This window comes from Chelonoidis abingdonii, chromosome 1, assembly GCF_003597395.2.
Source record: "Chelonoidis abingdonii isolate Lonesome George chromosome 1, CheloAbing_2.0, whole genome shotgun sequence".
Classification (NCBI taxonomy): Eukaryota; Metazoa; Chordata; order Testudines; family Testudinidae; genus Chelonoidis; species Chelonoidis abingdonii.
This window is the reverse complement of record NC_133769.1, coordinates 271,396,093-271,423,496: the sequence shown is the minus strand read 5'-3', so window position 1 is coordinate 271,423,496 and position 27,404 is coordinate 271,396,093. Positions and strand designations below refer to the sequence as shown.

The following is a 27,404-nucleotide window of genomic DNA, read 5'->3' as shown; positions in this document are numbered from 1 at the left end:
TTATCATTTTATAGTTAGGGGTCTGTTATTTTGAGCCTTTGTCAGATAGCTTCTGGTTTGTGCTTAATCCTTTTTTCTTTCTCGGTAAGGTTCTGTTTTCTATTTACAAGATTTATGTTGGATTTATTGAGAGAGAGAAAAAAGTTATAAGAAGCAACTAAAATCAAAATTCTACACTAAAGTGACTTTCACTTAGCATTTGATTTTTATTAATAGTCCAATTTAAACACTAACCTGCCTTGTTCTCACATATTTCTACATGGCAACTTTTTTTTAACAGCAAGACTTTCCTTTCCTATTTTATTTACCTCTGTTTTTTATATATATACTGTGATATGCGCTATCAGTTCTAGCAACTGCTTGCAGAAATTTACTTGAAAGCCCCCTTTTCATTTCTCCTCACTACACTTTTTCCAATGGGTAACTTTTCTTTACAGAGTGACCCCGTCCAAACCGTTCTTTTGAGATCCAGAGTTGCTTGCTCTGAGGGTTAAATTTCTAAATTCACTAAGTAGCTGGGAGCTGGTTTTTCAACCCATTGTAGTGTCCCCATCACTGTGCACACATCTCCTGTATAGTTAATGGTTTGGTAGAAATGTTTAAGGTTTATAGTTTAAACTTCTTAAAGCTTAAGGAGAGGCTGGGCCTGATTCTGACCTTGCTTACCATGGTTTTACACTTGTATAACTCCCATCAACTTGAGTGGAATTAATTTTAATTTACATCAGTGTGAGATCAAATCTGGCCTATTGATGTGTTAGAATCAAATCATGCATATTTCAAAATACTTTTTTTCTTATAAGGAAAGATTGCTTTTCCAAAGTTTTGAAACCGCAAAATCTAGTCTCATTTAATTTTCCATAGCAAGTAGCTGTTGCCCTACTTTCTGAGGGAGGAAAATGTGTATTCTTTGTTTAAAAAAAAACAACAGGAAGGAAATGTCCTTGTCTGTTTAAAAACAAAGGGAGAAATCAAAATGTAAAGCTGCATGTTTGATATGTTGATACCTTTAGTTTTGATTTAAGCATAATTGGATCTCTGTTAGTGGCATTTGTTAAGTAGAATACCTTAGGAAAATTCTGAAAGTATTTGGAAGTAAATATCACACATCTTGCCTTTTTAACATAACTTTTTAAAAAAAACTTATTCTGAATTTCCTTACGTTAGGACAAATGTGGATTTTCAGAAGTCCTATATTCTGATTTTACAACTTGTAAAATGATCTTTCCCATTAAAGAGAGCTTTAGGGTTTTTTGTTTTGTTTTTTTGTATTTTGGAGGGGGTGCAAGTTCACTTTTAACAACTGTTTTTTGTTTTAACAAATTTGTTTTTCTTTAAAACTTTACTCCTTTTCTTTCTCCTTTTCTTTTCTCTCTTCTTGATATTTTTATTTTCCTTTTATATGGAGAGTTGTAGATTTTGTCACTTCAAACGGTAACTGTTCCTCTTTTCTTTTGCTTTACAATACACACTAGGACAGATTTATTTTTTGCATATTCCTCCCCTTCCTCTGTGAGATATTGTAGTTGACCAAATTTAAAACACTACAGTATTTAGAATCCCTGCAGTGCTATTTTAAGTATTTGGACCTGGAAAGTGCCCCAAGCAATAACTACCTGAATTGCTTTTAATTACACAATATAGCTGCATCATTTTACTTCAGATTCTTTTTGATTGATGCTGTAAGGCAATTGTAACCATGGATGATGGGATTAAGTGCCTCATGAAGTGACTTTAGCTTCTTGTGGGAACAAAGGGAAAGAAGAGAACACTTAGCCCCTTTTTGAGCGAGCAGCCTTTTTTCACTTGCTATATAAAGAAATAGAATTAACAAACATTATCCCCAGAGGTAAATTGAAATGTACATGCAGACAAGAACTGCTCTTGACTGCAATTAGACATATACGATCCGAGGTATTCTGGCCATTCATTAGTGCTAATTGTTTGAGAAACAAGCCTGCAGAACAAATGATTAAAATGTTAGTACCATAACTGGGATTATTAGCATGTGTGATAAAATTCATGCTCTGCAGCTGTACCAATAAAACTCTTTGGAAAGTAGTTTTGATTAGACAAACACTTAGCTTGGCTCAGTTGTGAGCTGTTAGTGTTTGCACAAGGCACAACTGGTGTTTATAACAAACAATTTATATCTTCTTTTCCTAATTAGAAGTAATTACTATGCAAATTGCGGTGTTTTGTAATTTCATATCACTTTCCTTTGTCTGCATCTTTGATAGATTATTTGTCAGCTAGTTCCTGATAATTAAAAAAGTAAAACTAGTGATAGAATATTTATTTGTGGGAGAGGGGTTCATTGTTGTTTTTATTCTGTATTTTTTTTAAAAAAAAAAACAGAACGGGGGAAAATGTAAATGTTTTCTGCTTAGACTGCCTATATTATACAAGTTTTTTTGGTCTTGGGTCTCAGAACTTCTCTTAACTTGACCACTGGGAATATATAGGATTGCATAAAGCCAATGATCATGTCTCTAGGGTTCAGAAATATGCATTGAGGATTGCTGAATGTGACTCATTTTTTGTGAATTGTCTCATCCAGGCCTGTAGATGTGCTCTTCTGAAACAGTATCCCAAATTTAGACCATCACTGGTGCCCAGGCTTACAGAACTAGAGGTTTGCCATTTCAATCTGTCATTTGTTAGACACATTGTAGCATAGCAGCCCTTCTGGAATTACTTGATCTAGAATAATAAACATGGGAAAGAACTGGAAACAGAGTAAGGCCATGATCCTGAAAAGACTTACATAAAGTTAAACATGTGCGTACTGTGAGTAGTGCAGTTGACTTTAATGAGACTACACACCGTGTGTAAAGTTAACTATGTATGGAAGCAAAGTTAACTATGTATGGAAGCTAGTTAACTATGTATGGAACTATGCATGATCAGCACCTGGAAACATACTGTAGTAGTATGTAGCAGGGAGATATCTTCTTTTACACTCACTAATTTCAGTGACATTCTACAGTTTAGAGTGGAAAGTGCAGCATCTTTCAATAAACAGAAAAGATTTGTCCCCTTGTTCAGAAGAATGAAATATTTTTGTTGAAGAGGAAATTGTGTAGAGTGAATGTGGGTGCTTTTCACTTGCCATTTTTTTTTAATATTTGGAGAAGAGAGATGTATAGTGCTACAAATCTTAAGAAAACCTAGATACAATTCCAAAACCCCATTAAATACCAACATGCTGCAAAACTATATGATATGAATGAAAACAGCATGCAGCAAAACAATTAAATGGCTAATAGCTAATATTCTATTACTCATTTTTATATACTTAAAAGAAATAATGGTTTGTTAGCCAACTTCCTCTTGGAGTATGTTCATTTGTTTGGTTCAAGTTCAGTCACACATAGTTTTACATAATTAAGAAAATATCTATCCATTCAAAGAGACACATGTTGAAGCAATTTTCTTGGTGCCTACAATAGGACTGAGATTTTATGATGAATATTTTTATTATTTATTTATTCACTGTTACAGAGACTTATGTTAATTCAAAATACCAACAAAATGGAGATAAGTGAGACAATATTGGCTAATAGAACACCAAAATGTTAATATATGCCATGTTCTGGGCCTAACTCTTGCCATTGTCTCTTTTAAATAAATCCATAATGAAGGGTGTCCCATTATTCCTCAAAATTTCACGATCTTTTTAGGTAGCGTAAAATGAACATGTGATTACGCAGAAGAGGAATTTACTGGAGAGCAAAAATCCCCAACCTATGCACTGTACATCAGAAAAAATCCTGTGTGAAAATGCTTATTGTAGTCATGCTTAAACATATTTGTAACAAGCTCTTATTTTACATTTTGCCATGTTATCTTTTTAAACAAAAATAGGGAAAAGAATCTGTAATTATGCATGTCAAGTGAGACCATTTTCCTGCAACTGCTTTTAAAAGAACATTTTTTGATGATTTTGTTTTAGATTTACTAAGCCTAAACAGCTTGACAAATTGACAGTATATCTGTAATAGTATGAGTTCTAAGAAACACATACAGAGCCAATGGGGTTCCAAGGTTGATGAGTTCAAGGGAAATTTCTAGTGGTCCCTGGTTAATATTATTCTCAGTCTTAAACCTATGAGGTGATGATATTTTAATGGATTAACTCCACTGCTTTTTTAGATTTAGATATTCGTTTAGTGGAGTCACACTGCTGAACTCTCTAAATGAAAGTTTACACTGTTAAGTGGTGACAGCTGACTCATGATTTCTAAATCTGGTCTGAAGGTCATGACAGTTTTTCCTTTCAGAAGCTATATCATTGTGTGTTGGACTCAGAGGGCTGGTCTACACTACGGGGTAAAATCGATTTTAGATACGCAATTTCAGCTACATGAATAACGTAGCTGAAGTCGAATATCTAAAATCGATTTACTCACCCATCCTCACTGCGCGGGATTGATGTCCGCGGCTCGCCATGTCGATTCCGGAACTCCGTTGGGGTTGGTGGAGTTCCGGAATCGATATAAGCGCGCTCAGGGACCGATATATCCCGTCTAGATTAGACGGGATATATCGATCCCCGAGCAATCAATTTTAACGCGCCAATACGGCGCATAGTCTAGACGTGGCCAGAGAATCAATGCTGAATAACATAAACAGTGTCTGCAGATTTAAAAGGGAGCTGGTTGGTCCTGTAGCTTTCAGTTTAATTACAGCTAGCAAGAAGTCTTATGTAACATGTGATATATGTTGTCTTGGTGTGCCCTGGGATTATGGTTTTATTCACATCTATCAAATTACTCTAGGTTAGAGTGGACAATTAGTAACAGTCATCAAGGATGCTTCAGAGGCTACTTGTCTGTACCATTAGAGTTAGTTATTAAGGGACTGAGTTCTTTGACTTCTTTGTGTCTTTGAGAGCTACAGGTGGAAGCCATCAGAGAAAGAGAATAGAAACTAATTGCTTTGTTGCCTCATATGTTTAGTGAAGGACTGCAGACTTCTTCACTGACCTCTGTGTCACACTGAAAAACACTCTCTCCAATCTTCATTTAAAATAAACGTCTCTTCCTCCTCCTCTCCCCTCCCAAATATAGTGCACAAAAGTGGGATTGAATTAAATTAACTACCAGCCAGGCTAGTTGTCACAATTTCTATTATCGTTAGCACTTCACCATAAGACAAGGAACATAAGCTGTTAAACAAACAAAAAAAAAATGGCAGAGGAGTATGAATCTCAGTAGTATGTCTCCTAGGTCCTGAGTGTCAAGGTCCCCACCGCATGTTTCTTGAAACTGTTGCAGTCATAGATGAAGAATAGTTATTAATAAGGATAGCTCCGGCACTTCTAATAAATAATGCATAATTTTTATTTAACAGCAAAACAGTCCTGTTGATTAGGCCCCATTTGGTATTACCAATCATATTACAAACAATAGAACAGCAGCACTTTCTTCCATGCTAACAAAGTGGGTCCACCAAGTTACATAACTGGCAAGGGAGGTCATGGTATAGTTGTAATTTTGGAGTAGGTCCATAGAGTTAAAACCCCAGCAGATCTTTCTTAATACTTTTTTTTATTAAATCTATTTTTAATTTTGAATATAACAACCTCAAGATAAAGAAATAAGTCCTTGACAGGGACTTAGTCAGTCATTGGAAGTATTGCATCTCTCTGCCATTGTCATAGTTGAAATTGATTGTATTCATTTTCAAACATTTGGAAGGTTTGGTCATGTATAATTTGAAGCAGACTCTTTCGGCACACTAGTGCTTTGGTGTGAACAGAAAGTAACAATGTGGAAGGTATTAGATTAATGCTATATGTATCAATGACATTCATGTGTTAATTATGTATTCTGCGTTAAATGTGGATGACTTCACATTATTCCTATGTGCTGTATGTGTGTATAATAATGCATACTTGTGTGATGTGGTAGAAATGGCATGGGTTAATTATGGAGGTCATCCCAAAGAAGTGCTGTTAGAGGGGGGAGGGATAGCTCAGTGGTTTGAGCATTGGCTTGCAAAACCCACGCTTATGAGTTCAATCCTTGAGGGGGCCACTTAGGGATCTGGGGCAAAAATCTGTTAGGGACAGTACTTGGTCTTGCTGTGAAGGCAGGGGACTGGACTTGATGACCTTTCATGGTATAACTCCATATTGAAAAAAAAACTTTATTCCACATTAAGTCATGTATAGGCCACATATTTTACAACAGGGTTTCTCAAACTTTTTCAAAGCATGGACCACATTTTGCTAGAGATCTAATATGTCTCCTGGATGACTCCCTCTCGTTCATCTTTCTTTCATTTCACAATTGCCTAACATCATTATGAAAACTACAGCAATTGCTTACACAGAGGTGTAATAATTTTTATTCTGTCCTATTCAGGTTCTTATGCCATGCCCATCACTATGCTGAGAATCGTCTATTAGGTGTCATGATTAGCATCTGTCACCTATGGTTTTCTGTTTCTGTCTCACTCTATTTACATTTTCCTTTTACTTTTATTTCATAAATTCATAGATTCCAAGGCCAGAAATGGCCATTGTGATCATATTCTCTACTTCCAGTATAACACAGGCCATAGAACTTCCCCAAAATAATTCCAAGAGCATATATTTTAGAAAAACATCCAATCTTGACTTCAAAATTATCAGCGATGGAGAATCCACCATGATCCTTTGTAATTGTTCCAGTGGTTAATTACTCTCACTAATTTTTCATTTGATACAGAACAGAAATATTCATTGATGTATGTATGGAATGCCATGCAGGAAAACATCATCATATTTTAGCTGTATTTGAATAGTTTAACAGCTAGAAACAGGCAGTGACAGGTGACATTATTTTTTCAGAGTCCTAGTAGTAAGCATGAAGTTCCCCCCTTCAAAATCTTATAAACAGAGCAAGACTAGAGAACTAATTATGCCTCATTATTCATAGTTTTTTCTTTAAAAGAAAGAGTGAAGTGCTTACCCACCTCCATTGTAAATTATTTCATCTTAATAAAGCCATAATTTATAAAAGGCAACAACACAAACCCAAATATTCCTCAAGCTTGCAAACACAAATCGCATTGTAGATATAAGAAATCAGATATATAAAGTCAGCCACCTGCCTGCCCGGTCCCCTTGGTAAAATGGAGCACTATTGAGGTGTTCCATCTAATGAGAAAGGCCCCAGCTCCAGAGATTTCCTCCCTTCTAATGAAAACAGGCACATTTTATACAAGCAGTACCATTTCAAAAAAAGAAGATCTGTTTGAAGCAGCATTTAAACAAATACCGGCATTAGCTCTTTGATAGAGAGAACTGGGGAATGTTTGTTCTGATGAGTAAAGCCCTATTTATGGACCTTTGGGGGGCATTTTTTGTCTGAGACAATTTTATTAAACCATGTGTGACACTACATGCATCCGACAAAGTGGCTATTCACCCACGAAAGCTCATGCTCCAATACGTCTTAGTCTATAAGATGCCACCGGACTCTTTGCTGCTTTTACATGTGTGACAACATTTCCTCCTCTACCTTGGTGAGTCCTGTGCTTATTGGCAGATTTTGCTAGCCTCAGAGACCTTCCTGTGTTGGATCAGAAGTTGAGAGGTTTGGGGGAAACCTGGGCCCGCCCTCTACTCTGGGTTCCAGCCCAGGGCCCAGTGGATTGCAACTGTCTATAGTGCCTCCTGTAACAGCTGCATGACAGCTACAACTCACTGGGCTAGTTCCCCATGGCCTTCTCCAAACACCTTCTTTATCCTCACCCCAGGACTTTCCTCCTGGTGTCTGATAACACTTGTACTCTTCAGTTCTCCAGCAGCACTCACTCTCAGCTCCTTGTGCCTCTTGCTCCCAGCTTCTCACACGCGCACCACAAACTGAAGCGAGCTTCCTTTAAACCCAGGTGCCCTGATTAGCCTGCCTTAATTGAGTCTAGCAGCTTCATGATTGGCTGCAGGTGTTCTCATCAGCCTGTCTGTCTTAATTGTTCCCAGAAAGTTCCTGATTGTTCTGGAACCTTCCCTGTTACCTTAGCCAGGGAAAGGTAACCTTAACCTGAGGCTAATATATCTGCCTTCTATCACTTTCCTGTAGCCATCTGGCCTGACCATGTTTTGGCCAATATAGTTGCAGGAAACACAAAACTCTGGTCCACGATGATCAGGAATTCTTGTTACACCACCTGCAGAGTGGGCAGCAGCTATTTATATTTATATTACATAATATATACTTTTTTTTCTTTCAGTCTCTCTAAAATTTATGTTTAAAGAGATAGTTGTGTGCTTATAGTTTAGTTTTTTTATTATAAGTGACTGGCAGCATTTCCAGTAATTAAGGTTTTCTAAAACTTTCCAGCATAAATCCCTGTTTTCACCCAACTGTAACTGTTGAGGCTGATTTTTTTTTTTTCCATGCAGGTGTCTTCCTCAGGTTAATTAATTTGGAAAGTTTTAGCTAAAATGGTTCAGCCATTTCCCAGAACGTTAAGGGGAAAATATGTTGTTTTGCCCATGATAAAAAATGTGTGCAGCCATTTCATTGAGAAGCTCTAGTGCTTCCATGCTTTGGAGCAGGGAACTGAAATTTGGCAGAGTCGTCACTCCAGTGCAGTAGTTCTTAAACTATGGGAATGTGTCAAGGGAGGTGTGAGCTCTGTGTGTGTGTTGGGAGTTGTTTTTGTTTTTTTTAAGATCTCTGGCTGTCAGCTCTGGGTAATTGGGGCTCATGCAGAAGGGCTGTGCACACCCAGGAGGCGGGATAAAGGGGACAGCCAGAGCACCACCACGTGGGCTCGGACTCCTCCCTCACCTCCAATTCCTCACTGGGAGGCAGCCTAGGCTCCAGCTGTCCTCTTTTTTCCCCCTCCCCTAAAGGCAGTGAGACTCTGGCTGTCAGCCCCGGGGTGGCAGCAGCAGTGCAGTAGTAAGGTGGCAATGGGCACTAATTCTTTTGTGAAAAGTGATGACAAATATCACTTTTCACATTGCCACCCTTTCTTTTGTGGTGCTGCTGGCACGGCATTGCCTTCAGAGCTCTCACCCAGCCAGCAGCCACTGCTCTCTGCTCTGCCTTCAGAGCTGGATGGCGGTATATGTACTTGCGGGGGTGGACATAAATGATTACAGACACAAAGAAGTGGGGTCTGATCAAAGAAGTTTGAGAAACATTGCCCTAGTGTCATGGATGTTCCTTGTGGTGTGCCTGTGAAAATCCACTCAAGTTTGCCAATTCTTAAGCCTCTGAAAATTGCAACTTGCACACACTCAGTAGATGTTTGTTGGAGGTTAGCAGTGTTGTACTCTGTACATCTGCAGCGTGTGACAATGCTCCGCACAGATCTTATGTGCTAACTGGACTGAGCATGCTCCATCCTGAGCTGCAGTGGCTGAGTAGGGATTTTCTGCAATTCCATCAGGGACCACAACTGGGAGCAGAGAGACTGTCTCTATTATTAACTGATTTGATTACCGTTGTGCTCTCACTGCTCCCACTGCTGGCACCAGGGTCGGCTCTAGCAATTTTGCCCCCCCAAGCACGGCGGCACGCCGCGGGGGCGCTCTGCCACTCGCCAGTCCCACGGCTCCGGTGGACCTCCCGCAGGCGTTTCTGCGGAGGGTCCGATGGTCCCGCGCTTTGGTGGAGCTGCCGCAGGCGTGTCTGTGGCAGGTCTACCGAAGCCGCGGGACCAGCGGACCCTCCACAGAAATGCCTGCGGGAGGTCCATGGGAGCCACCTGCCGCCCTCCCGGCAACTGGCAGAGCATCCCCCACGATGTGCCGCCCCAAGCACGCGCTTGGCACGCTGTGGCCTGGACCGGCCCTGGCTGGCACCCAGGCAATATAGAGGAGAAGGAGGAATCAGCCTGATTCGTCGGAATAGGGGCAGACTCAAGGGTGCATGCTGGGGGAGGGTAGGAACGGGGAGAGCTGAGACAGACTAGGAGTGGGAAGTAGAGGGAGACAGGAATAGAAGGAGACAGTCTGGGTGGGGACTCATTAAAGCAGTGCTTCTCAAAGTTGGGCCACCGCTTGTTCAGGGAAAGCCCCTGACAGTCTGGGCCGGTTTGTTTACCTGCTGCATCTGCAGGTTTGGCCGATTGCGGCTCCCACTGGCTACGGTTCGCCACTCCAGGCCAATGGGGGCTACGGGAAGCAGCGCAGGCCGAGGGATGTGCTGGCCGTCGCTTCCAGCAGCTCCCATTGGCCTGGAGTGGCGAACTGCGGCCAGTGGGAGCTGCAATTGGCCAAACCTGCGAACACAGCAAGTAAACAAACCGGCCTGGACCGCCAGGGGCTTTCCCTGAACAAGCGGCGAGCCGGCTTGAGAAGGACTGCACTAAAGGATGGAGCAAAGGGGGCAAGCTGGAGTAACCTTAACTCTGGCATTTCCTAACTTTTGAGTGTTGGACTTCGCAGCCTTAATGTTCTTTCAACATAGTTTTTTTAAATGTATTTCGTTGTAAGATAGATTTCTCGTGACTTAGATTCTGGTTTCAACAGTTGAGAGGTTGTACCTCAGTAGGAGTGTCCTCTTTTAAAAAAAACACATTAAAATATTTTTTTAAATTATAATCAGGAATATAACTTCAATTCCTTTTTTTTTTTTTTTAACAGAAAAAGCTCCTCACTGTCAGCTGGAGTTCCTAAACTTGATTATCACTCCAAGCCTTCCCACAAGTATGTACCTAGGAGAGCTGTCTTATATGTACCTGCTGAAGATGAAAGGAAGATACAAAAAATTCCATCTCTAAATGTAGACTGTGCTGTATTGGACTGTGAAGATGGTGTGGCTCTGAACAGAAAGGTAATTAATAAATTATTTGTTGAGTGCCATGCAATCAATGCTGTACAGAACACACACAGGAAGACGCCATCCTGGCTCTGGGGACTTTAGATGCTGGAGACAAAGACAGTGGTTAAGACACACAAACCACTGCATGACCATGAGAGAGATTCCTCAGACAGTAGTGATGTATGCATTTAATGGGTTGCAAGCTAACATTGGTGAGCTTTATGCAGGCTTTGAGAAAACCTGCTTGCTTACAAGGCACGTGGGAGTTTTTGGACAAGCATGTGAGCAGCATCTGCTGAAGATATAAGGAGCCAGGAATAAGTCCTGGCCATGAAAAGGTGGAAGATTCTAGATTTTCTGCAGAAAAGGAGGAAGCAAGAAAAAGCAAGGAGGCAGGTCAGAACCACTAAATATTTTGTTGAGGCAAAGAGTTTACAGATTGTGAGGAGCACATGTAGCGAATGTCTATGGGCTTGAGGTTAGAAGGTTTACTTCCTGGGGTCGGGTAAATTTTTCAAGCCTTGGCTCCATGGAAGAAGTGTAGTTTGAGGAGATATTTGAAAGAGGAAGAAGATAGATGGTTGTTGCACCAGTACCTGGAGGACATTCTAGACATATGAAGGCATCAAGAAGAGAGTTGGAGAAGGATACAAATGAAGTAGTAATGTGCTTATCAAAATTCACTTTATGTCAGTATGTGGTAGCATTTTAAGCGTTCCTCCTTGAAAGCAAGGGTTGAATTTTAATATACTGTATGTTTCAGTGTGTCTGTAAAAGCTGACATAAATTCACATACATTTTTGTAGGCAACTTTTGTAAGGATCTCAATTTTGTCATTTCCCTTTCAAAAAATCTTCCATACCTTGAACAAAGGATATCATTAACTGCCTCAAAATGAAGCGTATGTTAGGACTGGGACATTTAACTCCAACAGTACTATCTTCATATTCCTCAGTTTCCCTACCTCATTTTTACATATTCCACATTACAGCATGTCTCCATTAAGTGTTTCTGATTGTGGGCATGTTGTCTTGGAGGTAGGGAGACTAGATTTGATTTCCCATATGATTTTAGAACCTATGAAGAGATCTCATTCTTTTTCTGTTCAGCAAGATCATCCTTTCCATCTTGGACTCAGAATAACTAATATAATATCTTCTGCTTAACCTTGAAGATGTTACAGGTCTATCAGAAACCCTTGATCATAATGGCTTTCTTGTGTTGTTAAAAGTCTGGTGCTGAAACATGAAATTAGTATTGCTAAATGCACCAGTACTTGAGAGATTCTTGCCAACCAGTGGTATTGCATATAAAAGACTCATCTGGGAGAGATTATGAATCAATCTGTAGTAGCAGATTTAGATTGTTTATTTCATATTTTGGAGACAACAAAATAGACATCATGTTAAACAATCCGTTTTATATGCACTTTGACCATATAAAATAAAACAGTAATGTCCGAAGCACCTATTTATCGTAGAGAATGCTAGTGAAACAAATAGGGTGCCCGGATGTCCTGATTTTATAGGGACAGTCCTGATATTTGGGGCTTTTTTTTAATATGGGCTCCTGTTACCACCCCCCACCCCCATCCCGATTTTTCACATTTGCTATCTGGTCACCCTAGAAACAAAGTACTATCAGGATGGCAAAGATAGTAGTAGTAATCTCTAAGGGTGAAATTCTGGCCCAGTTGAAATCAGTGAGAATTTTTCCACTAACTTTTTTGGAGGCCAAGATTTGACACTTAGTCTTTATCAGTTATGTAGAATTGATGGAAAATTCTGTAAGAAAAATTTGACAGCACAGATAATTTTGTAGCAAAATATTGTTCAAGGGAATCTGAAGATTTGGGTTCTCTGTCCAGCTTTGCCACAGACATCCGTTATGATCTTGAACCTCAGTTTCCCTAGTTGTGAAACTGGGATTATAATTTCTTATTATTTCCATTAATTCATTAATGTTTGTGAAGCATTTTGAGATCTTTGGATGAAAGATAGTATAGAATATGCGTTGTCAGTATAATATTCAGTGGCACACTGAAAACTGAACCATTATTGGTAGCATAAAATCAGCTGAAAAACACCAGAACTGAATTTTATATTGAATTTACTATTGAAATAAAACAAAAATTCATGTAGTGATTTTATTATTTGTTTGTATACTTAATACAATAAAAACCTCTGTGTTTGAATTTTCTTGCAGCTGAATATCAGCGTTTTGCAGCAAGCAAGGAGCTTAGAGCAGTGGTCCCCAACACAGTGCCCGCGGGTGCAGTGGCACCTGCCAGGGCATCTGTGTGCACCCACATATTGGCTGGCGGACAAGCATCTGCCAAAATGCTGCTGAAAAGCTGAAAAATGCGGCGACGCCTCTTGACGTTGCCGTTTCTCGGCTGCATTTCTGCGGATGCTTGTCTGCTGGCCATGGTCTTCGGTGGCTTGTTGTCCAGCGCACGCCACCCACAAAAGGTTGGGGACCACTGATTTAGAGCTTAGCTTTAGTAGTTAGGTGTGGTTTGCCACATACCTTAAGCCAAGCTTATATGACCTTGACCCTCATCTTACCAAAGCTATTTTATAATGTATGTAGTGTGTGTTGTGTCATGGAGTCACAGCCTGCCTGGAGTGAATCTTTTAGTGTGCTGGGGACCAAGGAGCCACACGGTTCCACAGAGCAGGCCTCTGGCCTCCAAGACTCCAAAACCGGGCCACCAGTACCTGTGTTCCCCGTCTCTCTCCGTGGCTCCTTGCAGCAAATTCAGCCAAGCTAAACTCTTGCAGGTGCATCTGAAGAAGTTAGGTTTTTCACCCACGGATGCTTATGCCCAAATAAATCTGTTAGTCTTTAAGGTGCCACTGGACTCCTTGTTGTTTTTGTGGATACAGACTAACATGGCTACCCCCTGATACTTGACACCATGCAAGTCACTACCAGTGACTTCTGGTGCTGTCTAAGCCTTCCTGTTGCCAATTGTTGTTCTTTCATATCAGAAACAGTTGCAGCAAGCAGTTCGTGAGGAGAAAGCATCCTCAAAATATAAGAAAAAATTAAATGCCTGAAAAGCAAAGCACATAATGTCCTGAACTCAGCATAGGGGAGCATACAGGCCTGGTGGGCAAATATCAAGCCGCCTCATCTGGGTCGGGTCTATATGTATGGCTTAAAAAATTAGTGGGTCAAAGAATAAGAATGTCATTCCAATACTTTCTTCTAATGTAAGCTGCCAGTTGCTTCAGACTTTCCCTCTCACAAAGTTTGAGTCATGCTAAACTTTGTCTAACATCCTGCTGGACTTCATGTCCCAGAAAAGCTCCATAGAACATTGATAGAGGGGCTTCCATGATGGTCTTTCAACTCCTTCACAGTGTGGCCAGTTTTGTGAAGGTCAGTGAATTATCCAAGGGAGAAAATTAGCCTTCGGGTGGGAGTGAAGGAAAACAAAAACTGTCACATGATTTTGTGTTCTCCTGAGCTACTAGTTAACTGAAGGCAGGAATTCTTCCCCACTATTCTAGAAATAAAATCCAGTTTGAGATGCTATGAAGTTTGAAGCCCATGAGTCAGGTTTACTAGACAATATTGTTCTGGGTTAAAATTGCTTTATCTAATCCTAAAAAATCCCCTGAAAGTTTAGAAATAGACCAGATTTGTTGTGTAGTATTTGTGTTGCTGTACCTCTTAGTTTAAAGGCGACTTGCAAAGGAGAAAAATGAAAATGGGCTTGTCCTTTTTTTGCTTCTCTTTGATGCATCAAGAAGGCTTGGATGTTTTGTTTTATTTTTTTTTTTTTACAAAAGAGGTTTTTTGGGCTTTTACAATGCATGTTTTTTATGTTAGAATTTCGCATCTTGTCGAGTCTCAATGTCTAGATAATCCATGCTATTGTTGTGTCTGAAGTGGCAAAATATCCCACAGATTCAGGATAAAAAAATCTTCTACACAGAGCAGACCCAAAAAAGCCCATGTGAATAATGCTAGTACCTCAGGTGAGCACCCTAGACCTGGTGGGGTGTTCACCTCTACCATAGAGAGAGAGAAAGCTTGGCTTACGTTAGAAGTCTAGTTGCAGGTAAATATCATAGAAGTAATCTTAGTAAGAAACACTGTGCAGAAATGTAACTGTATAGTAAGAGGGCAGGTAGCCTTCATTGGCTTGGACAATTCCTTTGTCGTTGCCTTTCCAAGAAGACATAAGTCAAATCTGAGGCCCTCTCAAAAGGAATGAAAGTTCTGTTTCTGCTTACTTGGGGAGATGATAATCTAGAGACTGAAAAGATATCATGGTTAAGGAACAAGAATTGGGAATAAGTGTACCTGGGTTCTATTTCCATTGTGGTTACAGCCTCACTGTGTTTACTTTTAGGAGGTGATTTAAAATCTCAGGGTGAAATTCTGACCCCATTGAGGTCAATGGCAAAACTCTTATTGACTTCATTGGGATCAAGATTTCACCCTTAGTAATTTGTGTGGCAAACTGTTATCTTCTACTGTCGTGTTACTCCAATCTATAGACCTTGTTCTCTGTGAAGGTATACCTTTCATTCAGTACCCTTGCTGCACCAATTACGGTACTCAAGAACGTGGGAAAGAGCAGACCCTCACTAGTAAACACACAGTAATTGTTATGGAATTGAATCAGGCCAGTGCTCCATCAAATACCTCATCTGGTAACTGACCTTGGCAATAAGCTTGAAAGAAAGGTGCAATTTAAGTCATGAAATTTATTATTTTTTAAATCCTCTGACTGTGAAATTGACCTAAATGGATTGTGAATTTGGTAGGGCCCTAATTATAGTCCTGTCATTTTGAAATAAATCCTGGCCGAGATAATGGCGCAGCTGATATGAGACTCAGTTAATAAAGAATTAAAGGAGGGTTATACAGTATAATTAATGTGAATCAACATGGTTCTATGGAAAATAGATCTTATCAAACTAACCTGATAACTTTTAAAATCAGATTGTAAAGTTGATTGATGAAGGTAATAAGATTGATTTAATATACATAGATTTTGGTAAGGTGTTTGACTTGGTACCGCAGGACAGTTGACTTAAAAAAAACCTAGAACAACCTAAAAGTGGATATTTCACACTCATGAGCGACGTAGCTGGGTTGACTAAACTTTTTAGTGTAGACCTGACCTTAGTGGGTTATGGATTGTTGTAATGAGACACAAAACCAGTCTGTAATTTTTGGTGTCTAGCAGAATTATGAATTTTAAGTTCCCAGGCTCATCTTTTGAAGGTGTTGTACAGGTTTCCTTTAGGGATGAGGACTGAAAAGTCAGATATGGAGTGATCATTCTGTGAAGAGCATTTGCCCGTTGGTGATATGGTGATTTTGTCTTTTATCATTTTTTCATGCGGAAGTGTAGTGATTGTCTAATTTCACCCACATAGTTGTTGTTGCGGCATTTAATATACTGGATGAGGTACACCATACGTTGTGCTAGGTATGTGTAGAACCTATGGATCTTGAATGGTGTGTTGTGGGTTGTATTGATTATTGTACCAGTGGACATACAGCTGCAGGTTATGGATCTGTTGTTCTGCTGGGGTCTGGTACTGCTTTGAGTTGGTGTCCTGGTCTGTGGGGAGCTTGTTTCTGCTGATGATCTTGGCAAAGTTGTGGGGGCGGGGTTGAAGACAAGAACAGGGGGCTTGGGAAAGATTTATTTCAGGATGTGGTCCTCAAGAAGTATGGATTGTAATTGTTTGATGATGTTCCATATGGGTTCAAGTATCAGATGATAGGTGACATCTAGGGGTGTGCAGTCATTTGTTCTTTTTTGTTTTTTTTCTGTACTGAAGCAGGTCCTCTCAGAGAAAAGTAACTTGCTTTGAACAACTGGCAGAAAATCTATACCAGGGAAAACTTCCATATTTGGGTTTGGTAGAGAAGCTGTAATTTTTTTATGTCTCCAGAGTCATACATCTAATTAGGACAACACCAGACCTTATGCTTTTATCTTGTTTTGTTAGGTTTTTTCAGTTTTTTTTAAAAACAAATGTCACATTTAACTGCAGCCAACAGACACTGCTTTTGAAGGGGCTTTTCATTTCGAGCCATCCAGTTGCTCACTTCTTGTACCAGATATACCAAATATATGTGTATAAAAATATAATGGGATCTTGCCTGATGAAGTCAATGTTCTCTGACCTCGTTGTCTTTATTCTGTTGCACGCATAATTTTTCTGTGTCTGCAATTAATTACATACTGAAAGATTCTTCTTCCAGTCACAGAGAGAGGAAATTAAGATCTCAGTCCAATACTTAGCATTCCATCCTCGGAAAAAGACAGAGACCTCACTGTTGTTTCCCTTGGGGATTCAGGCTGCCGCTCTTATTTGACTGTTTTCTATACTACTGTATATCTTCTTTAATAGGATCCTATCTTTAGTATATCAATTCTTTAGAGCAGCAGAGCAGTTGTGCATAAGGTCAGCATAAAGAGAACCTGATTAGAGACCTTACTTTGGTACTAATGCTTTACTGGCACCTCTTTTTGTGCTCTTGAGGAAAATCTCAGAACATTTTGTCACCTTCGAACCGTTTTTACTGGTGGCCCTGTATTCATCCAGGTCGGTGGGTGTGTTGCAGGCCTTGCTGTATAGATACTTTTACTTAGTAACATTATTTAGTATTCCTATATGTCTATCAAAGTGGTATGACACTTTCTGTCAAAGGTGATCTTTGAGGTTCATCTCAGTCAAGCTTAGAGTTTGTCAAAACTTGGTTCTATTGGAAATTCCAACATTTCAAAATTTGCTTTCACTCTGAATTGGAACAAAATCAAAAAATGTTGAAAGTTCTTATTAAAACTTTTTGAAATTCTTTTGTTTCAGGTCAGTCAACATGTTCCATTTCAATAATATCAAAATGTTTTTCTTATGTAAACTTTCAAAAGTTTATAATTATACATTTTTGGAAAATAATTTCGAAATGAAAAATTGAAACATTCCAGTCCAAAAATGTTAAAAATAGAAAATTTCAACATTATCAACATGCTTCATTTGACTTGTTTTTTAAACAAAGTGTTGTTGAAATCTGTTCATTCTCACAGAAAGTTTCAATTTTGACAAAACAACTTTTTCCAGTATAGAAACGTTTTGTCAGAAAATTTTCAACTAGCTCTAGTCAAGATGTGGTTCTTTTGGGTGAAACCCTGGCCCCATTAAAGTCTATGGCAAAACTTCCATTAACTTCAACGGGGCCAGGATTTTATGCACGCGTGTGCTCTCACTTGCTCTCTTCCTTGCTCCAAGAAATAATGAAATAAAGGTTAACCGTCTATCTTTTTGTCAAGAGGGCTCTGCAGATATATCTCCAAAATACTGGCCAGAGTGTGAAAGCTGGGGGGAGGGCAAATTCACAGCTCCGCTGTTCTTAAGTCCAGAAAATCAAATCGATTACAAGAGTGGTGAATGAAAAATGTACTTAGCTGTGGGGGCATTGTACTTGAGTAATGGCTGACCTTGTAGACAGAGGGAATGACTGGCTTTTGGCCATGGCTCAGAGCCAGCTATGGAGTGTTTTTCGTCATGCCTTTGTTAGACATTGCAAATTGGATGGAGTAGTATCTTTAGTTATGGAACCTGAGACTGCTAGGCAAATGCAACTAGTTGCCACCACAGTAGAAGCACATAATTAAAACTGGAAAGGTTTCACCTGCTCAAAGGATGAAGCCATAGCCCGTTGTCTGGGATGGTGTACAAGTATACTGAGAAACTAAGGGTATGTCTGCACTGCAATTAAACACCCGTGGCTGATTTGCGTCAGCTGACTCGGACTCACGGGGCTTGGGCTGTGAGGATGTAAAACTCTGGTGAGCTTGGGCTAGAACCTGAGCTCTGGGACCGTCCCCACTTGTGAAGTGTCAGAGTTTAGGCTTCAGCCTGATCCCAAACATCTACACCACAATTTTACAGGCCCATAGCACAAGCCCTGTGAGCCCAAGTCAGCTGACATGGTCTAGCCACGGGCATTTAATTGCAGTGTAGACATAACCTAAATAATCAGGTAGGTACCCTACAAAATAGTGTTTTAAGGTAGGATGTTTATGGAAGGCTCAACTTACTTGGTTTATCATTGGGCAAATCCACAGCCTAACTTTCCCTTTTTTGGACTCCCAAATAATGGCACACAGACTCAAGTCATTTATATACATCCCCGACTTGGGATTCTGGTTTATTAAGCTGACAACTCAATATCAATTCAAATCAAGCCCATCTTTCCCAGACTCTTCAGAGATTGTTCAGCTACTTGCTAGGCTCCTTTCCAAACTTGAGGTCCTACTGCCTGACTTTTCCTACTGCTTCTTCCTGTTATAGCTTTTGACACATCCATCATAGCAGATGACAGTCTTTCTTTGATGATACAGTTCCATTAACCCCTTGCTGCACTTAGTAGTTCCTTCCTATCTGGATGGCAGGCAGAGTCCCTCCTAGGTTCTCTCTGGGTATATCTACACTTTGAGCTGGGGGTGTGATCCCCAGGTTCAGGAGACATACTCGTGCTAGCTCTGATCAAGCTAACATGCTAAAAATAGAGTGTAAATGTAGCAATATGACCAGCAAGGGAGCTAGCAGCTCCATGTACTTACCAGACTGAGACCACAGGCACGTATTTGGGATGGATAGTCCCTCCTGCTGTTTGTGCTGCCATGACTATCCTTTATTTTCAGCAGCTAGCATGAGCATGTCTCCTTAAACTGGGATTTACAGTCCTAGCTCAAAGTGTAGATATACCCTCTGACTCTGGGTCCCCAGTAGGAGGTCTCTCCTCCTCTGACTGAGGAGGCACTGACAGTTAGCTACTGTCATATAATTCGTGGTCACCTGACCCAGCTGCCAGCCCAAACCTCGACACAGGGTGCTGGGCCATGCAGATGTGCCCCAGGATCAGTGCCCTGTTACAATGCTGAACACTGTTAAATAAAGGCTTTCCCCTTAATATCTTTTTGGTGAGATGTAAAATTGAGCCCTTGACTACTTTATAGTTGCCAGGGCACTTTCTGAAATAATATAGGTGCTAATCCTAATTGCTTTACTAAATTCCAGTTCAGGTAGGTAAATTCGGCCTGGCCAAAGTCAAGCATTATTTTGCACTTCCTCTCCTGAAAGCTGTTATGTAGAAAGTTGTGTTGCTGCTGATTTTCATTTCACAGGTGAAAAGCAATCCCCTTTGGGCTTGCAGGCATTTGGGAAAATACTTCTGGATCCTTTGGGGTGAACAGCCCTCTGTTAATAAGTTCTATTGTTGTCACTATCTAACCAGAGACCATTTAGCCAATAAAATGTACTAGCATTCAGAGTTACACTTTAAAAACAACCGGGGGCTGGATTGAGCCTCAAGTCTCCTCCTCGAGCACAGGGCAGTGCATGACTGTGCTGGCCCAAAAAGAGGCCCAGTCCCTTCTTGCTCAGGTATTAGATTATTTTACCTATTTTTAGGGTACAGTTACTGCTTCACCTTGCACCTGGGCATCTATGTTGGCTAGAGTGTTGTCATAAACAGATAAGAAAAGTTAATAGCACAAAAGTACTTCTCTTTGACTGCAAAGGGTTAACAAGTTCAGTAAGCCTGGCTGTCACCTGACCAGAGAACCAGTCAGGAGACAGGATACTTTCAAATCTTGAGGGAGGGAAGTTTCTGTGTGTGCTGTTAGTTTTTGGTGGTTGTTCAGTCTGGGTTCTGAGAGTGACCAGATGTGCAACCAGGTTTCTCTCCAATCTCTCCGATACAGGCTCTTATAAGTTCAAAATAGTGAGTCCTAGACAGATAAAGCGAGTTAGGCTTATGTTTGTTTTCTTTATTTGCAAATGTGCATTTGGTTGGAAGGAGTTTAATTGTGTATTTGGCTGAAAGGAGTTCAAATTTGTATTTTTGCTAAAAGGATTTTTAATTTGTATTTGAATACTTAGGCTGGGAGGGTATTCCCAGTGCCTATAGCTAAAAAACCCTGTACCTATTCCATTTCAAATTTACAAAGATAATTTTTACTGTTTTTCTCTCTTTAATTAAAAGTTCCTTGTTTAAGAACCTGATTGTTTTTTTATTCTGGTGAGAGCCCAGAGGACTGGGTCTGGATTCACCAGGGAATTGGTGAGGAGAAAGGAGGGAAGGGAGAGAGAGAGGCTAATTTCTCTCTGTGTCAGGATTACTGTCTCTCTCAGGGAGAGTCTGGGAGGGGGAGAGAGAAGGAAGGGGGAAGGTGCATTTTCCTCTCTGTTTAAGATTCAAGGAGTTTGAATTACAGTGGTCTTCCAGGGAGGGGAAGTCTGGGAGAGGCAATGGTTGGGGAAAGGGTTTACTTTCCTTGTGTTGAGATCCAGAGGGTCTGGGTCTTGGGGGTCCCCGGGCAAGGTTTTGGGGGGACCAGAGTGTACCAGGAACTGGAATTCCTGGTTGGTGGCAGCGCTACAGGTTCTAAGCTGGTGATTAAGCTTAGAGGAATTCATGCTGGTACCCCATCTTTTGGACGCTAAAGTTCAGAGTGGGGAATTGTACCATGACAAGTGTGAAGGCTGGGGGGAAGGCAAATCCTTTGCACATGGAAGGGGAGTCATTGCTGTGCTGTGTCCTGAAAAAATAATCAATTAGTTCTTTTGAATTGTCTGCTTAAAAAATAGGATTAAAACCCCCACCATTTCTCTAACTGTTCCATTATGAATAGCACATACGGAAGAGATGTTCATTACAGTTAAGACCAGATCATCCACATACATGCTGATTTGACAGTGATTTCACCGCCCGGGAATGGCTTCTACATCACTCTCATGATCTGATCATGGGGTCAGAACACACAGGTCGTCAGAGTTTTATGAGGAAGCTCCCTGACCCAGTATATCCCATCCCAGTTTTCCTATAAAAATATCTTTGAGACAGGAGACACAGCCACAAAGCATGGACTGTAGTCTTGGGGAAGCAGTCTGGAAAGAGAGCAACCTTGCATTGCACTTTTGCCTAATCTGAGGCCCTCTGACTTTTTCATTTCTTATCACTGATGAAAAGAGGCTCTTGTTTGTAGAGTAGTACTATGACTAAATGTGGTATAGGAGATGAATTCATAAAATGGGTCAATGTGGCATATGAAAAAATCCCAGACTACATCACAGAAAAAACTGCAGTGGGTTTCCATAAATCTCTGGCTACTTCAATTACAATCAACAGTTTTTCTGTTTTATGTATGATACTCTGTTTTTAATAAAGCCGGCTTAGCCAGTATTTATCAAGGTGGAAGGCATTTCTCTAGGCTCATAGTGAGAATTTTAGCTAGCGCTTTACAGTCACAGTTATAAGAGACATTGATAACTAGAGTATTTTACAAGGTCTTTGCTTTATTTATAATAAATTAGTGCAGTAGCTAATTGCATTTCTCCTACAGGGAAAAAGCTTGCTGACAAGTGTATAAGCGAATGATTAAATCTGCACAGGCGCATAGTGGGTTACTTCTCTTCAAAAGATGTGCAAAATTAGAATGGGAATGCTGCTTTCCCAGGTGTCTTGCCATTATTAAAAGACTCAATAGCCTGGGAAATTTCTTCACTAGGAATTGGGGAGTCCAAGACTCTCTCTAGTTTAGTGTAGGGAAGCTGAACTGTACAGAAAAACTCTGCAAGATCTTTTAGATCTTTGAAGAGTTCTGATGAATATAGATTTTTTTATAAAAGTTGTGAAGTGTTTTCATTCCCCTATTAATCCCACTATGGTCCTAGAAAATTCACCACTCCTGAATGGTAATAATGGCAATCAAAGTTTTTTGTTCATATTGTTTTACAGTACAAGCCAATCATCTCCTTCATCTGATGAGTCATAGTATCTGTAAGGTCACAATATTCAGCAATTTTCTTCTTCTTGGGCTCAATAAAACTGGTCTTTTAGCACAGAGACTTTGAAGTGCCAGTTATTGCTTTTCCTGCAATTCAGATATATCAAATTAAGTTTGACTTGGCCATGATCTGATGTAACTCACTGACAGAATGGTGTCTAGAAACATAGGGAAAAATACCTTGGCTCAAAATTAACAAAAATTTCATGCTGGAATATATTAATGGACCTGAGAAATAATTTATTTTGTTTGTTTTTAACTTAGCTAATGTTCGTACAGCACTTTAAATATTCCGAGTACTGGCTAAGTCCCTGACCTGGCAATTGACTGCGTAAGCGTGTAGTGGTGCGCCCAGTGCATTGCAGGGCTAAAGCATGAGTGTTGCTTTGTGTACAAGTGTATATTTTTTTTAAAATGTATTAACTTTCTTAACATGTAGGACCTGATTTTCAGAGGTGCCGAGCACCGGGAATTCTCAAAATGAAGTCAAGAGGAATCGTGTGTAGGCAACACTTCTGAAAATCAGGCCCAAACAATACACCTGGTACACACCTACAAATAAAAAACAATGGCCATACTACAGTGAGGTAGATGCACTGAAGTACACTGTCAAAACTATAATGAACAATATAATATATTTACAGGTTAAGTCCTGGATCCAGCAATTGGTTCAGTACAGGTGAACCTTTGTGCCCACATAGATCCAGTTGCAGAATCTAATATTGGATTAACATTCAGTGTAACTGGAGAGTGGAGATTTTATGCCTCTGGGTTGCAAATGTAGAAAATTTTCAACATTTTGGTCAGTTATTGGCCTCAATCCTGTTCTGGCCATTTGTGGTGCTCAAGCAGCTGAAAGCAGCCTGAGAGGTGCCCTAAAGGGAGAGCAGGGCTTCCCCCAGTGCATGGGAATATTGGGTAGCATACAGACAGCATAGCTGGCTGTTGTTGTTGTTACTTATTCTTTACATTGCTGTAGTATCTAGGAGCCCTAGTCATGGAATGGGACCCCATTGTGCTAAGTGCTGTGTAAACACAGAACAAAAAACGGTCCCTGTCCCAAATAGCTTAAATCTACATTCTCACTATCCCCCCCTGCGTAGGGGGCATATAGAGGTGGGTCAGGCATGAAAGGACAGGGCTAGAGTACACAGCACTCTGACCAGTTCATGGCCACTGCAATGGGACCACTGAAGAGGATGAAACTGCTTTTTTGGCTGTTTCAGCCCCTGATGGCTTGAGGATCAGGGAGGGTAGAAACGTGATTTAGAACCACTTTCCCTCCCCTCTACTGAGCTGCACTGAGCCTGAGCTCAGCACAGTTGAAGATTAGGCTCACTGAGTATGTTTAAGACTTGCTGGAGAGTTTTGATTTATTTAATCCAGATATTTGAATATTAAATAATTTAGAAGAAGTTATATTACATCCTTATTATAGAAAATGGATGAGAGTAACATTATTAGTAGCAAGAACATGTATAGTGGGATACTGGATAAAACATCTGTGTCTTTGATGTCAGAATGGATTGAAGTGGCTACAAGAATAGAACACCACCACTGTATACTGGGACTATGGAGCGGAGGGGCTATGGTTTGAGGGGCTAGGGTTCATAGAGTCATAGAAATGTGGGGCTGAAAGGGGACCTCAAAAGGTCTCCCTATGCTGAGGTAAGATTAAGTATATCAGACCATCCCTGACAGCTGTTTGTCTAACCTGTTCTTAAAACCTCCAGTGCTTTAATATCCTTATAGTTACAGAGTTTTTTCCTAATATCTAACCCTGAATCTCCCTTGCACAGACTAAACCAATTTATTTCTTGTCCTACCCTCAGTGGACATGGAGAACAATTGATCACTGTCCTCTTTATAACAGTCCTTTTACATACTTGAAAACTGTTATCGTGTCCCCTCGCCACTTTCTCTTCTCTAGACTAAACATGCTCAGTGCTTTCAACCTTTTCTCAGAGCTCATGTTTTCTAAACTTACCATTTTTGTTCTTTGATGCTGTGGTAGTTGTCAAGGGAAGACAAGGTTCTAATACGTTTAAGGAAATGGTGTAAACCAGGAACAAGATGGTTAATTTCTGTTCCTTTGGTTTCACGTTCCTCAAGTGGTGTTAGGATTCTCAGCATGCAGTTCATGATGATTAACATTTAGTTAGTGGGAAATAAATCATCAGCCATCTATGATTTAATAAATGATGAGACCCTCAACTTTGTATGTATTACAGAAATCTCGTTGAATGCTGCTGCTTGCACTATTTTTGGCACAGTTCTCACTAGTTGGGTATTTGGTACATCATGAACCAAGTGTGGACGTGCTGATTTCATCTATACTAAAATGTATGAGGTCTCTCTCTCCAATATTGGATCTGATAGTGTGTCCATAAAGAAGAGAGTAAGGTGGGACTGTTTTCATTATACCACTTGCCCTGCTGCATTTTCAAGTCCCTTCATGAACTGACTAAATTCTTCATTATCATGGTATTGGAAACACAAAGGTTGATTGTTCTCAGTGATTTTAAGTTGCGTGTAGATGATGAATCTTCTGAGTCATCTTAGGATCTCCTGACTACTATGACAACTTTGGGCCTATCCTATGTAGCTATTGGCTCAAGTCATGCAGCCAGCTAGCCTTTGGACTTGGTTTTAGGTGAGGATTGGAAGTTAGGCAACTGGATCTTAAACCTGTGTCATAGACTGGTCATTATCTTCTTCATTTTGAGGTTGGAACTCTTCTCTCATGTTGAGGTTTGGGACCTCTTTTGATCGTCCACCCTAGTAGATTAATGGAACCAGTGTCAGGGATCAGGGCTTGCAGCAGAGTCAGTCTCCTGGCAACCCAACAAGCACAGCTGGCCGATAGGAGGCTACATGATTGACTGCACCACCTGACTGGTCAGGAGGGGCATGTTGGCTGAGTTTTAAACCCAGCAGCAGCTCCATGGCCACTCAATACGTTCATACCTAGAGCTGCAATCCTTTCTGTGTCTGATGCTCCTCACTTTGCTCCTGGCTTGCTCTAGCTGTGCTCCTAGGCTTGTTGCTGCCTTGTTCCCCCCACCTTGCTCCTCCTCAGTCCCTGCTACCTCACCTTGCTACTGGTTCTGGCTTCCTCACTATGACCCTGGTTCTTGGCTCCGGGTCTGACCCTTGCATGTCTACTGGTTCCTGATCCTAGCTCTGACCCTTGGCTTGCCTATTAGTTTGTACTTCCAGGTCTGACTCCTGGCATGGTTCCTGACTCCAGCCCTGACTATACCCAGCTCTTTCTCTGCCCACTAGACATGACGGTCCACGGCTAGTCTCTAACAACCAAAGAGTTCCGGAGAGCTCGGAGGGAGAATCTTCTTCCACTGACCGATCACTGCTTTGATGGTATGGTAGGACCATGTCCTCCACCATTGATGAGGTGGTCTGTAAGCACCCTCTTCATCAGCTTCATTCTCACAGGTCACCTTGGTTTATGGATGATCTGCAACAAATGAAATGAGATGGAAGACTGTTAGACTCTTGAACTTGCTGCCCTCTTGGTCCAAATAGCCTGAATTTGGTGTTCAGCATTCAGTAAATATCATATGTTCCATCAGATGTTTTGCAAGAGCTGGAGGTGTGTTCCCAGAATAATGGTATGGGAAGGAGCTGTTTCACAGGCAGCTGGCTGGCAGAGTGCCTGTATGAATTATTTTAATGCCACTAGGGTTTTCTTGTATCATTAATTATCTGTTAGAGTGCCTAGAGCCTTGATTAGCATTTTTTATTATTTATATCTAAATAAATAAAAACCAAACAGTATAAACGCATGTTTCCTGTTAAAGTATATTGTTTATCAATTGAGAAGATGTCCAGAGACATTTAAGGTATATACGAGTGTGATGGATTCCCCCCGTGGTACCACCTGGAACTGGGGTACCACTGAGCCCCCAACCCACCTGGGCTCCCTCTCACACTGTATTGCTGTGACAAGCTGCAAAACTGTCCAGCCTGCACTCTCACCAGACTTCATACAGGTAGGGCCACCCCCAGCTGCAGTTACATGCAGGCTCTCTGTCCAGCCCCTGCAGTGAACCAACAATGGAAAAGCTATAGCTAAGCAACTCCCAACTCCCCAGGCATACACCCAAAATTATACTGTCTTGCCCTGCACAGGAACCTGTACAGCATAACCTCATAAATTTCATCCCCTCCCTCAATGTGGAAAGAAACATGCAACAGCCTTTGCCCATTGAGCTAAGATTCCCTTATACTTTATTCCAACTCACTGGTTTAGATAAAGCAAAAACAAGCTTAACTACAAAAGATAGATTATAAGTGCTAGCAAACTGATCAAAGCAGATTACCTAGCAAATAAACAAAAAACACAAACTAAGCTTAATATACTAAATAGATTGGATATGAATTAGCAGAGTCTCACCCTAAGAGATAATGCAAGCAGGCTGAAGATTCTTAAGGGACAAGCTGCACTTGCCTTACAGTTTGGAATCTCCAGGTGTTTCATTCACAGGCTAGAAATCCCTTTAGCCTCAGTCCAGCACTTCCCCCAGTTCAGTCTTTGTTCCTGAGGTGTTTTGAGAAGTCGTCTTGTGTGGGGAGTGAAGAACCCAGGTTGTTTTCACTCCCTGCCTTATATAGCTTTTGAATATAGTGGGAACCCTTGTTTCAAAGCATGGTTCCCAGACCACTCTGTAGAAAAATACTGACGTCCTAAGATGGAGTCCCAGCATCATGTGGTCTGATCACATGTCCTTGTAGAGTCATAGCAGCCATTCCTCACAGGCTGTTTGGAGTGTTCTCAGGAA

The 27,404-nt window shown here is 40.7% G+C and overlaps 1 protein-coding gene across 1 annotated transcript in view; it reads left to right on the top strand.

Annotated features, from left to right (window-relative positions):
• Positions 1-27,404, top strand: part of CLYBL (citramalyl-CoA lyase) — a 144,457-nt gene that overhangs the window by 22,098 nt on the left and 94,955 nt on the right. Inside the window, exon 2 of the mRNA XM_075061514.1 lies at positions 10,595-10,784. Within this exon, the coding sequence (XP_074917615.1) occupies positions 10,595-10,784 (190 nt within the window). The remainder of the gene's footprint in view (positions 1-10,594; positions 10,785-27,404) is intronic.